We start from the raw sequence: 14,569 nt of genomic DNA, 5'->3' as shown, positions 1-14,569 counted from the left end.
CAATGTGATCTGCTCTATGACAGGGTGACCCACTTAGTGGATGAAGGGAAGGCTGTGGATGTTGTCCACCTGGACTTCAGTAAAGCCTTTCCCACAGTTCTTCAAATTCCACCTTCATAACACCTTTCAAGAACAAATGCATGCTTGCCACCTCAGTAATACCATATATAATAGTATTTATGTACATAAATACAACTTTATTCTGTAACACTCGTGGTCTACGCCCAGTCCTTCGTTATCATACTGAACCAAATCTACTCATCAGTCTTCTCTTTGCATGATCTTTTGAACCCTATAGCTGGCTCCACAAGTTTTATCATAAAAGCACGTATCTTTCACCAGCTGAATATTGTAGCTGTGCAAATGACAAACCCTCTTACTGCAAATGTTGCATTATCACTTAGCTATCACATCAGCATTCAAGTAGCTCAATCCACCTTTCAAAATTACAGTATATTATTTCCTCCTGTCAAATAATTTGTTTCTTTCAGAAATTCCTTCTTATTAATTTCACAATAAAGATTTTTTGTTTAGCACTAAGTTATCTCGAAGAGTAGGGGTTGAATTTAGATGGATTTTATGTACATACAAAACAGGCCTTGGGAAAACTGTATGCAATAGCCTGAAACAGTCCATATGGGATGCCCACTACTTAGATGTTCCCCAAAATGCACAGGGAATATGTGAGATATTCTTTTGTAATTGCTACAATAGCACTGAAATACTATATAAAACTGACTAAGAAGTCTAGTTTTCCCAAAGGATTTCTACTGTTGTTGTTTTTTTTTTTAGCTAATGGGTTTGATGCCCAGTGAAACTAAGCTTTGACTAAGCATGTCTTCAAGATAAGCTTTTATCTATATGGCCTTATGAAGTCAGAGTGGTCTTAAATATCACCATTCTCAACTGCCCTTCTGTAATGGTATGTAGAGCCACAGAGGGCAGAAAGTGCCTGTGTACCTTTTGAATTCCCAGTTGGAAGTCTCCTTGCCTTGAGACAAGGAGATTTCATTAAATTCATCTGGACTCTTAACTCTCACATAAGAACTAGAAAGTGGTCCAACTTTGAAGTTAATTCTTTTAACTTGTTTTCCTAATTAAAACAAAGCTTTAGTTAGAAACGCAGCCCCCTCCCCCAGCCCTGTCATTTCCATAGTCCTGTAGCAAACGTGCTTTGATTTTGCTTTAAATGGGAAATGGGGAGTGGTGGTGTGTGTGGTAAGATCTTTGATCTATAGAAGAACATTAGGCCATTTTAGCCCAAAAGGAATTTGTTTGAGAAACTACATGAAAATAGTAGTTGAAACATAATGCAAACTTAATTCTAACTGATGCTGTTTTGAATGCTATGCAGTTCTAGTAGTACTTTAATTTTGAAGGTTACATAATGGCATACCTCAGTCTGTCAAATATTGCATTTTATATTCCTATAAAATATTTGAAAATTGTATAAGAAAGATGTCTTTATCCACAGATTTCACTTAGTAAAGACATTAATGGTTTTTCCCTATGGCATGTATCTATGCTACGAGCTGCATTATGCTATCATCCGGTAGCTGTTGTTGTAGCATATAATATCTTTTAAAATAAGCCAAAGATATAAGTTGTAAAATAATGAACATCTTCTCAGATTATTAAGATTGTGTCTGTTGCAGTATGTGGAGTTTTACATGGAGCATGCAGTCCCACTGATGTTACCTAAGCTGGAATATTCAGTATCATATTTGCTCTGAAAAATAATGAACTTTTAAACTTTTAAAATGTCTTCTAAAGAAAGCTGGTGAAAAGATCTCCTGGAGTGATCTATTCTTTTCAGTTTTGAAATACGCTGTACATTTTTGGTTAGTCCATTAACTTTGGCAACAAAAAGATGTGTTCCCCACTAGTCAAACCTTTAGGCTTGAGAGGGTGAAGCAGAGACCCCACAGAAGTTCTTTTGTGGACCTAGCCTTGAGTCACAAACAAAATAAATGGCTAGGCAGAGAATTTAACCTTAACTGGTTAAACCTGGAGATATTCCTGGTTTTTTGACATCTGATTCTCATCCTCCAAGATGAGCACCAAAAAGTAAGGATATGCCTTGTCCAAAACCTGTCCCCAGATTGAGAGACATACTGGCTAACTAAGCTGCAGAACTTCTAAAATAAAACTCAGTTGGTAGAAAGATATGTGTCTGCCTGGTACCGTTAAAGAGTACAAGACACTCAGCAAGTACTTCTAAGAGCTTCAGAGTGCCAGTCCTGTCTACAACTTAACTGACATTACCAGATGAAGAATCACTTTATTTATTATACAGTTGTAGGATGCAATGTTTAGTACAGTGAAGGTTCACTCTTCCTCCAAGGTCTTCACATACTATTACAAGAGGAACACCTGGTATTGATTAGTGACCTTGTTTATCACAGGTTAGAGTCAAGAGTCAAGAGACTCTTTTGACTATGAACTTTCCTGCACTGACTTCTAACATGTTTTTTGGCTTACCTTTGGACTAACTTTCTAAGAGAACTAGAGCAGGACATCATCAATCCTCAGCATGTCCTCAGATGTGCTGAGGGTCTGTCATCTCAGAGGTCCTTTTCAACCTGGCTGATTCTATGATTCTAGGATCACTGCTTTAGAATCAAACTACAGTATCTTTTGTTACTCAGTTTACAAGAAAATTCATGTCTAGCCTGTGGCTACCTTCTGAAGCTTCCTAATTTGAAGAGCTTCCGTCTCACCGTTAACTCCTTTCCCTACCTTCTAAAATAAGATGTAGGTCTCTGAGAAGGTGCATGGTACCAGCACCATAGCACAGGTATGGAACAAATGGCTTAGCAGGTGGAAGGACTGAACCTTTTCTCACTGGTTGCAGATCTGGCAATGACTCCCATGGGACACAGAGCAACCCCACCACGGCCAAGTAAAGCAGACTCAGACCTTATATCTCCTGCTAGGTCTTGGATAAGATACACCTCTGTTATGCGATCCCTGTGATCCATTTGGATTGTACCTGCACTTCTGGTGAAGATTACTGAAGAAGTATGTGCACTTAAGCAGCTTCTACACTTGCATACAGGAGATACCAAGCTTGCCCAGTAATTAATGTCTATGAAACCTCATCTCTAAATGAGTACATTGACTGTACTCTGTCTCATTTCTAAGTTTTAGAAAAAGAATATGTATATCATCGCTTCCTACAGAGGAGATTCAAGAAGGTGAACTGCACTAGTTTCTTGTTGGAGGCAATGAAACCGACTGGGAAAGATATGAAGCATGGAGGAGGATTTATAACACTTGAAAGGACATTTACACACCGGACTTGACTTATAATACTGAATGTGACACTTTCTGAATTATGACAGTTGTACCCCTGTTATCCCCAGTCTATTGTTATGCTGTTCCAGTGTTATACGTACCCCCAGTTGTTGTTTTTTGAATTCTACCCTCCATATTGTCTCCTTCCTCCCCTCACAGTTTTCCCGCCTAAACCCTGTTTTCCCGCTCCTCTGCCTGCCATTGGCTGATCCTTGGTGCAGTGCAGAGGCAGCTACCATTGGCCTATTCCCCCGGTGATACCCAAGCTCCTCCCCTCTTTACTCAGCTGCCCAATCACCATGTTCCCCAAGTTGTCAGTCTCTTGCTCCTCCCTAGCCCAAGTTCCACCCACCATCCTACCCTATATAAGTTGTTACCCCTCAAATAAACTGCGGCATTGCTTCACCAACCTCCACTGTGTGAAAGACCCTTCCTTGCAGTGCCCGACCCCATTCCCTTTCCCTGATTCGGGTCATGGCAGTTTCTGAACTACTTTTGGGCTTCAAAACTGATGACCTTCACGTTGGAACTGAGATACAGGGCTTTTTTCTAGTTTCAATTTTAGAGATGTAAGGCTATGACATCTGCCTTAGCATCTGTACTGAACAATTTAGGCAGGATAAGCTTTCTAATCCAGGCTCTCTTTAGGTGTTCATTTAACCATCACAAAGACGCTCTGGGTTTGTACGTTTAGGATAATTTGGATACTGCACGTTAAGTCAGTAGAGAAGGACAGTAGGTCCTTTCTTAATTGTCAGTTTGCTTTTTTGAACCAACTGACCTATGGCTGCATAATATACTTTAATCAAAAGCTTATGACAGAGCTGGCAGCAAAGCACCCCAGTACCTTTACCCAGGCTGTCTATTGGGACATTTTATCCAAGCCCTTGCAGCTCCTACCTCAGGATGAATGATACTACAAGGTACACCAAGCAAATAAAATTAAACTGTGATCAGAACATCAGTAAATCAGAGATTCTAAGTGTAGGTTAAAGCATAGCACTGGTTCCTGACATCTCTTACCTAATGTTATAGTTGGTATCAGCCCTTGAACAAAGTAGAGAAAATGAAAATGGTCTTTTAAACATTCACTTACTTCATCAGTTAGATTCAGTTTTTGTATTGAACTTCTTGAAGGTTTAAAATATCCCATACGAAAGTTGCTCACAGTATCGTATCGCAGCAGGGCAGGCAATTCTGATTTGACAACATGATGAGAAAGGTTTTTAGTGGTGGCAAAATGTTAGTAATCCTGGTGTAGGTAACACAGACCCTTGTAGGAATTAATGGGTTCTGTATGGTCACATATCCCTGAGAGAACTGCAAAACTGGAGGGAATGAAAGAAAGGGCTGTTAAGATGATCAGGGTAATGGAGATCTGCCTGTGTGAGAAGAGCCTCCGTCAATGAGGGCCGAGAGGTGATATGACTGGTCTCCATCAATATTTTAAAAGGCCAACATCAAAGAGAACAAAAAGCTAATTAAACTAAAGGACAATGTTGGCACAATGACAAGTGGGTATAAATTGGCCATGAATACACTGAAGTATGAAAAGAGAAGAATATTTATAATTAGCAAAAGAGACAAATTTTGAAAGAGGAGGTGCAAAGTGCCCAAGAACAGTACATGGTGATTTTCCCTAACAGCTTCTGTAAGTTTGACATGGCTGGCCACAATCGCAAGGGAAGAGATTCAGCATCTTTTCCTTTGCCACATCTGGTCAATGTCCTTTATCAATCAAGAGAAAAACAGGCACATGCATATGCACTTGGAGACTGCAGTACGTGGAATTAAGAAAAGAAGGGTGGCTGCTTCCTAAATGGTCAATCATCTGATCTAAGGCCTTTTCCCCTTACCCATCTAGTAAAGAGAGGCTAGTTTCAAATTTAAAACATCAAAATTTTAAATACTCGATACTTAACTGAGTTGCAATTTAACATTTAAATCTGTGTTTTATAACATACTTTGTAAATCTTAAGCTAAAGGACAGCTTTTCTTTAGCTATGCATTAACAATACTTTAATTTCTATTTTTCTTCCTCTTAAAGAAGATGATGGTTTTATATTCTATATTCTTTGAAAATCTCAGTCCAAACTCTGTATTTACATCTTCATCATGTATTCCAAAATTTCCTCCAAATTCCAAAAATTCCACCACTGAAGAAGTGATCAGCAATTCAGCAGAAAGCTAAAATGAAGTTAAGGAAAGAAGGTAGATTATCTGGGATGCATGTAATGTAACTCCTGTCCCAATTCCACTCATAACTTCCACTCCTAGTCACGTTTCATGGAAATACAGGAAAAAAACTAACCAATCTCCCAAGAATTCTGCAAATCATCAAGTTAAAACAAAAAAAAAATGAAGTTTTAAGAATAAATAGTGAAATTCATCTGTCCACTAAAGAGAAATACTTGGCTATTGAAGTGTCTCAAAGACGAACATGCAGTTACTGTGGCACTCTTACAGTATCAGTATGCCAATTCTAGCTTATTTCGTTTCACAAACAAAGGTTGTAACAGATCATATTTAGCAGGGTTGAATTCCTTTATTAAAGCCAGACTCTGTCGGCTCAGAAGGTTCTGACAATCAGTCGTTTCAGTTTACACTCAGTGCTGTGGGCACCCACTGTCCTGTACAGAGGGCCCTTCCCTGCAGCTGGAACGCGCTCCTCGAGATCCAGACCTTTGGAAAACTGTGTCCAAAGTGTTCTTCTCTAGAGTGGAAGCAGGTAAAGGCTCCTTCGAGACTTCACAGTGGGTAACAGAGCAATAGGATATAGCCTTAAGCTGTGCCAGGGGCGGTTTAGTTGGACAGTATGAAGAATTTCTTCAATGAAAGAGTGACTGGACATTAAACTGGACTGCCCAGAGAGGATGTGGCGTTACTGTCCCTGGGAGTGCCTAAGAAAAGAAAGGACGCGGCATTGAGTGCCACGGTCTCCTTGACAAGCTGGTGTGCGGTCACAGCTTGGACTCGAGGATCCCAAAAGGCCTTTTCCAAACTCCGAACTGATTCTGCGGCTCTCCGGGTGGCATGACAGCCCCACCCGGCACTTCCGGGTCGTCCCGGCTGTGCATCCTGGGAGTTGTAGTTCCGGTGCAGTGATGGCACAGATTCCTCTTTTGCGCATGCGCATGAGCCCCGCCGTGTCGTACCGCGTCGGGAATGGGCGCCATCAAGTCACGTGACTACCAAAGGCCCCGTCTCTTCCTGCACCGGCGGCACCGCCAGAGGAGGAGCCGCTCCCCCATTGGATGACTGGCTAGCCACGTGATTCCTAGTGGGCAATCAGGTGTCGCGGTTTCCCGCTCCGCCCCTCCCTGTGCCGCAGCTCCGGAGATGGCGGCGCTGGGGGCGCGGCGGCTGCTCCGGCCTGGCCGCCGCTGGTTCTCGCAGGCCGAGCCCACCAGCCCCTCGCTAACCTCCGGCCCGCTCTACCCGCCTGTGGTGGCGTCCATCACGGCCAAGAGCAAGGCGGCCCAGCAGCGGCGCCGGGAGAACTTCAAGCAGCGAGTGCACGCTGCGGCCACGGTGGAGGAGAAACTGCGGCTGTACGAGAAGCTGCAGCGGCCCAAGTACATGGTGTACCCGCAAACCTTCGCTATCAACGCCGACCGCTGGTACCGCAGCTTCACCAACACTGTCTTCGTGCCGGGCATGCCCCCGGGAGCGGTGGCGGCGGAAGCGGCGCCCAAGGCCGGCGGAGGCCCGGGAGCGGGAGCACCGGCGGCTGCGACAAGCCCGGGGACTGCGACAAGCTCGGGGGATGTGACAACCTCGGGGACTGCGACAAGCCCGGAGCCCGCGGCGGGAGCGCTCCCACCCCTGGATATGGGCGAGCTGCGCTCCCTGGCCTGCGACGCCCTCCTGCAGGAGAGCTTCTATCAGAACAAAAAGCGGCCGTTCCTGTACCGTGACCAGGAGCACACACCTGGTCCCTTCCTCACGCAGCTCGTTTCCACCCTCGCTGCGTTCCTGTCCGGCCACAATCCGCTGCTGGCGACCTCCTCCCTCGGTACGGAGTGGGGCTGACAGAGAAGGGGATGCGGGAGCCTTAGGGCGGTGGGGTCAGTCCCAGCCGGCAGCAGTGTCGCTGGCGTAGCTCTTCAGATCGGATGTTCAGGCCATCACTAGTAATTTGTCTCCATCATTCTATTTGGATTAGGGATGTTGTGTTTGGCTGCAGCAAAAGAAGAATTGGGAGAGTTTCAAATGCCCAGAGGCAATCAACGTTTTTCTGTATTCTTCTTTTCTGTTTCAGATCTAAAGCCCGAAGTTAACTATTACTGGCATCATGGTGAGGAAGTTGTTGCTCATGGACATCGGAAGGGTAGAGTTGATCCTGTGCGATTCCAGATAGACGATAAGCCACACCTCCAGATCCGTGCGCCAAAGCAGCTTCCCCAGGTGGGCATGTTTCCAACAGCAAATTAATAACATTCGTTTTCATTTTTGTTTCAGGCAGCCTCTGAAACCATGCAGCAGGTACTGTGTGGAATAACTGGTTTTTCAGACATGTGGCACATTAGTGTGTTTTTCAATTCTTAGCTCCCTTACTACCCTGTGGTAATTGCTCTGTAGATATTGAGACAGTCTCCTGAACTCTAAGTTGATCCTCTTTACACTTTAAATTGCACATTTAATTAAATTCAGTTTTTAACATTTTATGCTTGGAAGTGGAGGCATAAATAAGGAATGTGTTGTGAAATGTTCTCTTTTCAGTGGAGAAAAATAGTACGTTAGGAATGGTGAAGAACAGAATGGAGTAAGAGAGAGCACTTATAGTCTGAATGTGAGCTCTGTTGCCTGTTGGTACTAATTAACAGTTATTTTCTTGAATGCTCAGTTTTCTGGAAGTATATTTTGTTTCAATATACTAGTATTTTTCTTGCAGGTTCATACAATGATAGTTGTGTAGGCAGCGTGGGTCTGGTTGTTCTGTTTACACCGGAAACAAAAAACTACTGCGCTTTCTGTAAATGCAGAACCTTTATTAATAACTTAGTTGTAAAATTTGCTTAAGTTAGTACTGTCAGATGCTACAAAACTTGACCTTTTTGGAAGAACTGTCTAGGCAATTAAAAATGTACAATGCAGAACACCGAATCTGTAAACTCACTCTGCCAGTTCAAGTTAGTTTATTAGCTACTGCTAGAAATGTTTTAGCTGTTTTTCTACATAAGCAGATTCTGATTTTGAAGATAGTACCAACTGGCAACTTTGGTAGCATCATTTCTCACATTGATTTTGTATGTTGCAGAAAAATAAGACTTCAGTGTAGGATGACTGTGCTAGCACCCATCACAAGGCAAAAGGTTCTGTTGCAAAAAATGAATTTCAGTTGAGGTTATCTATATGGTGTATGTAAGCAAGATTTGCACTTTCTGCTGTCTGACCAGAGAGTGCTGTAATATGTAAAGCTTGATGTCAGAAACAGATCTTACATCATGGTTTTTCTTTCTTCTACTGCCTTCAAGGTTGTACCCCTGGATTCAAATCTGGGAGATGTTCCCGTTATTAATCACAAACCATCCAAACTGCCGTTGTTCAAAAAGCAGTATGAAAATAAGGTGTATATAGGTAAGAGCTTCTAATCATGAAATGTTAACTTTTTTTTTTTGTAAAAAAACCCCAACAACAAAAACCAATACCCAAACAAAACCCACCTAAATTCTTCTTTTCCCATCAGCTGAAAAAAGTTGTGCATTTTTATATGTAGCTATCATCATGGCTAGGCTTTGTGAATGAAGATTTGGGAAAGGCTCTACCCACATTTGTTACAAGCATGCTGGTGGCTAATGAGGCCATTACGAGATAGACATGTCCGGTTGCAAAAGGCACAGCAGAAAGACTCCTTAGGTGGTATATTCTGCAAGACACGGTTCTTTCTTTGTTGTCTTTTCTCCTTGAGAGTGATCCTGTGTGTGTTCTCAAAGGAGACAGCTGCGTTATAGATGGTGTGTCTCCAGGCCTCCCGATTTGAGGCCAGAGTAGACCAGTTATGGTGATCAATATGGCCAAGGCTGAGATGTTGTTTCAGGGAGTCCTTGTATCTTTTCTTCGGGGCTCCTCTCTTGTGGCAGCCAGTGGCAAATTCAGCATAAAGGAGGATCTTAGGGAGGCGGTGGTCCTTCATCCTGGAGACGTGTCCTGCCCAACACAGCTGTGTTCTCAGCAACATGGCCTCAATACTTGTGACTGCTACTTGCTCTAGAACAGATGTATTGGTCACATAATCTGACCAGTGGATGTTTAGGATTGTACAGAGGCAACATTGATGGAAGTGTTCTGAGAGATGCAGGTGGTGGTGGTAGATGACCCATTATTTGGAACCGTATAAGAGAGTAGACAGCACAATGGCTCTGTAAACACTGATCTTGGTACTTTTCTGCAGGTGTTTATTACGCCATACTTTTTTATGGAGTTTTCTGAAAGCTCTATATGCCTTTGCTAACCTGTTGTCTATCTCTCCATTGATCTTACCATCCGAGGAGATGAGACTGCATATGTAGGTATACTCTATAAATATATGCAGCATATAAATCTCTATTGAGATTTCATGTCAATTAGGCAGTGGGGAGTAGCATCCTCCTGCACATGGTATTGTGTCCAAATTTTCTTGAAAGAATTGAGCTGAATAGAAAATTAACGCAAAACTACCTTTGAATTTTGATACATCTCTTCAGAGACATTTTAGTATGTGAACTCTTAACCTTTTGGAATTGGGCAGCTCCTCCAGTCTCACCCAGAATCTCAACATTTACACAGATCCACAGTAGAGGTTCAAACGTTACGTTTAGAATCTGATAGTGAAGATGTATTTGTGTGCATAATAAAAGCGGTCTCTCTCTTTCTGATTTTTTCATTTTGGGGAACACAGGATCGAAGGTGGCAGATCCATGCTGTTACGGGCATACCCAGTTTCATCTTATTCCCGATAGACTAAAGCGGGAGAGGCTCATAAAAGCACGTCTTGAGGATCAGATTGAAGTTGTTTATCGATCAAATGGTATTGCAAGTCTCTTCGCATGGACAGCAGCACAAGCAATGTATCAAGGTGAGGCAGTCAGCTTTACAAATTCTTCCTGGTTGTGAATGCCTGCTGTGAAGTTCTTTAACCTTTTCTCACCACCCCCTTTTTCTCATGGTTTTGCTTCTGAAGACCATCTTTTAAGTAGGTCTTTACAGATTAAATTGAACTAATGAATGAAGCAGACCTTACAAAAGAGAGTTAAAACTTTGTCTTTGAGTACTTTGTTTCAGGGGGAATTAATTACAGAGAAAAATATTTTTTCATATATAATGCTAAGCCTGTGCAAAACCCTCAATTCTTCTTTCACTTGCTCTTTCCACCGTAGTTACTGGGAAATGTGGTAGGTATCAAGCAGTTTTGTTTTTTTTCCTCTGAAACAACTATGTTGCTTAGCCCCTCTTTTCGTAGTTCTTCAATTCTATGAAACTACAGTGAGTGAAAGAAAAATGTCAGCAGCCTTACTTTAGGTTTTTATGCCTACTTTGGTCTAAAACTCCCACAAGACCTGGATGGATAGATCAGATCAGTCTTTTGCTTATTCTCATAAATATAATGACTGCCTAGTGTTACTGTAAGATACCCGATGGTTTGTAGTTTCACTTTAGAAACAACACATGAAAGAAATTCCTTTGACTATGAAGTATATTTCTGGCTCTGCATCAAATTTTTCATGTGACGGTGTCTTAGAAAGCTTGACTTAACTTTGTGGACCTAAAATGTTCAAGTAAATCTTGGCTTCAGAGCTGGTTGCTGCTGTAAATACATCACGAGTTAAAAGGGCAGCATGATTCAAATCTGTGACTTTTTTTTTTCTGTAACAGTTTCTAACATTGTTCATCGCACTTGATACAAGTATTTTTTAAGAATATTACTGTGCTAGTGCATAAATGTAATGCATGGATAAATAGGTAAATATTTAAAAAATACTAATAATGCTTACTGGAGGTTTGAAACATTAATACTAACACAGTGTTCTTAGTGTTTGGTTGGTCACTCTAGTAAGTTATGTTCATGGATACATGTGCATGCTTCTGTCATGAAACAAATGTTCTTGCCCTTGAGCAGCATGGAATAGTTGAAAGACATTTTCCCTCAGCTCATTTGCAGGACTTTGGATGCATTAGTTGCTTAACTGATTGGGAGAAGTCACTTGGCTGATCAGCAAGTGGTTTTTATCAGTTGGTGATAGGGAACTGTGTTCAAAACACAAGTATGTCCACATCTTGGACATACCCTTTATTGCTAGTTGTGTTTTGTTTAGTCTGTATGAAAAAAGCAAACAGGACTTTTTCCCTACTAAGCAGCTGCTGCAATTCCCAGTATTTTTCTGTATTTCAGGACTGGGGTTTAGATATGTGTGCCAATAGAAATTTCAAGCCCTGTATAACTAGTTGTATTTGTTTATTTTGTAGGATTCTGGAGTGAAGCAGATGTGACTCGTCCTTTTGTATCACAAGCAGTAGTGACTGATGGAAAATACTTTGCTTTCTTTTGTTACCAGCTAAATACTTTAGCGCTAACTGCAGAAACTATTAAAAATAACCCTCGAAAGAATATCTGTTGGGGTACAGAGAGTAAGCCATTGTATGATGTTGTGGAAGATGGTAATGTGAAAGATTTTAATGATGAAGTTCTGCTTCATTTGGTTCGTTTTCTACTAAATAGACCAAAAGAGTTGTAAATCATTAATCAATAAAGTGTTGCTTTGTATGTGCCTGAACTTCATTGTAACTCCATGAAGTATGAACTAGAATATGCCTTATTTTTAGCCAGGTATTTTTCTAGCAAACACTATATACATATTTTATGTTATTTGGATGTCATGGTTTGAGAACTCTAAAATCCACTTCCCTAGTCCAAGCCCCCCTCCCACATCTCAACCCAGTGTGAGATGGGTTTTCCAGACACTACACGAGACTCAATATGGGGGGGAAGGGAATATATATTACAATGACTGTACAAAATAAATACTGCAATACATTATATATAATCTTAACTATTTCTATCATGACAAAACAGTATTTACAATGGATCAAATCTCTTCTCCCTTCCAAAATATCTCTTGGCTCTCTGCCACTTTCTCCAGCCAGTGTTGTTTTTGCTGCCGCTTCTGCTGCTCACGGTTGAGGAAACTCCTTCAGCTCTCAGCTACAGAACCTGACCCAGTTTAACACTGTTCCAAGTCTGTGTAGCCTCCCAGCGGGGCTCCTGCCCCTCAGCTCATGGCTTTCATAACATGGCTACTTCTTCAACAACAACTACCACTACTTTCTTTTCCGGTCTGCTTGTGATATGTTTATATTTTGCAGAAGCACTCATTGGCTCAAACTCCAAGGGTCATCACCCCCTGGGGTTTTACCATTTTATAACTTCAGGGGGAAAACTCTTTTCCCCTACCACAACATATTTTATGTTATTTGGGCCTTATTTCTTTTTAATGTATACTACTGTACACTGACAAATAAATGTCCAGTGTACCTGAATGTCTTTTATTTACTGTTAAAAGCCTGTTGCTCTACACATGAGTACTTTTAGCAGATCCACAGGTTTATATTGAACTGTCACAGCAAAGTGTGAATTTATGTGACCATCTGATAGTATCACTAGGAAACTACTGGGTTGATATTCATCACAGATGATAAATTTCTAATTTTGTACCTGAGAGAAGTTACACATTCTAAAGAGAAAGTGAGTTCAGAATAAAAAATGTTTCTTAAAAGTGAATGGTTGGCAATTTAATTTTATAGTAAGGGAAATTTCTAGACATGGAGCAGGAGTTATGATGAAAGTTGCTTCCAAAGATTGTGTTGTAAACTTGCATGCACATTTTTACGTTGTCACCTCCAGAATCACACAGAGTACTCTCAAATGCATTTGGAGAGTACAGTTTTCCCTTTAGTCTTTGATTTCATCTGTAGATATCTTGATGTTTTCATTGCTGATTCTTGGGTGTTTTATGGGTGTTTTTAGTAGACCACAGCTGAGCCCCAACCACAGCAAGGATCTCTGATTCATAAGCTACAACATCATAGAAATATAGAGTAGTTTGGGTTGGAAGGGACCATTGAAGGTCGTTTAGTCCAAGCCTGCAATCAGCTGGAATAGTTTCAATTAGATCAGGTTGCTCAGAGCCCTGTCTATCCTGACCTTGAATATTTCCAGGAATGGGGCATCCACCTACCACTTCTCTGAGCAACCTTTTTTTACTACCCTAATTTTTTGCAAAAAGTGTTCCATATATCTAGCCTGAATCGACCACCTTCAGGCTTAAAACGTTACCCCTTGACCTATTATAACAGGCCCTGCTAAGATACAAGGACTATTTAGGAATGTTTGCTTATCAGTGAAATGTATCTGGTTCTGAGATAATTGAACATGCCTAGGATTTGATGTACTTTCATCCACTGCAACTGACCTCGGAATTTTCCAGTGTGCTTGTAAAGAGTCAAGTAGTTTGTTTTTAAAGAGACCATACTGAGTCATATATAACTAATGTTGAAATACTGGCCTGCTTAGTCTTCAGAAAGAGCAACAACCCGCCTTCTGCTGTAAACTGGCGTACAAAGTATTTTGCTAATGGCAGATGAAGTAGTTGCAGGGTCTTATTTGACTGGTACTTTTCAATGTTGGAAAGCATTGCCACTTTCTCCACCAGAAAGGGATAAGTTGAATAAGTAAGATGTGCACAAGCATTGGTTATGTTTTAAGAGAAGTAGGAAGTCCTTAAATACTGATTTTTTTCTTAACCAGTTCTGATAAGTGCTGATCTTTGAATTAAAATAATGATCCGTATAGAAATAGATGATAAACTGCTGGGTAAGTATGTTGGTTATAGAGAATGTCATGTGACCTGGTTTAAAAGGGGGCGGTTGATATTTTTTCTCTAGTGTGTTAAAGGGACAATGCAAAATGAATGGAAGAATACGAAAAAACACCGGTTGAATATTCTGACCCTATCACAATCTTTATAGTTGGTGCAATATGGTACTGTCTTCAGCTTGAGACTCACAGTTAAAGTGTACCTGTGAAAGCTGACATGTAAAGTCCAAGAAAGCCTAGCTCCCAGAGTTTAAAAGCCTCTAATTTTTCAGTGATTTAGTGTTTTGTCTATCCTATGTGGCTTCAGCTGTAGTAGTGCAAATTCAGAGAACTTTTTTCTATTCTTCAGCTTTCTTATTGACTGAAATATCACTGTAGATGTGTCTCCTGTTAGTAGAACCCAGAGCTGGGAGTGAGGGA

General features: G+C 41.2%; 1 protein-coding gene across 1 annotated transcript; it reads left to right on the top strand.

The window, feature by feature from the left end:
• The first annotated feature begins 6,604 nt into the window (after window positions 1–6,604).
• On the top strand, window positions 6,605–12,050 carry MRPS30 (mitochondrial ribosomal protein S30). Its single transcript, XM_051804800.1, has 5 exons — window positions 6,605–7,312; window positions 7,559–7,704; window positions 8,775–8,877; window positions 10,178–10,354; window positions 11,743–12,050. Exons 1-5 carry the CDS (start codon window positions 6,637–6,639, stop codon window positions 12,009–12,011), a joined length of 1,371 nt encoding a protein of 456 aa, XP_051660760.1. The 5' UTR covers window positions 6,605–6,636; the 3' UTR covers window positions 12,012–12,050.
• Window positions 12,051–14,569: the final 2,519 nt, after the last annotated feature.

The sequence above is a fragment of the Manacus candei genome, unplaced genomic scaffold (genome assembly GCF_025592945.1).
Source record: "Manacus candei isolate 608988 ecotype Guabito, Panama unplaced genomic scaffold, ASM2559294v1 h1tg000061l, whole genome shotgun sequence".
In the NCBI taxonomy this organism is placed as follows: Eukaryota; Metazoa; Chordata; class Aves; order Passeriformes; family Pipridae; genus Manacus; species Manacus candei.
The sequence above is the reverse complement of the archived record's forward strand: the minus strand, read 5'-3'. Positions and strand labels throughout refer to the sequence as shown.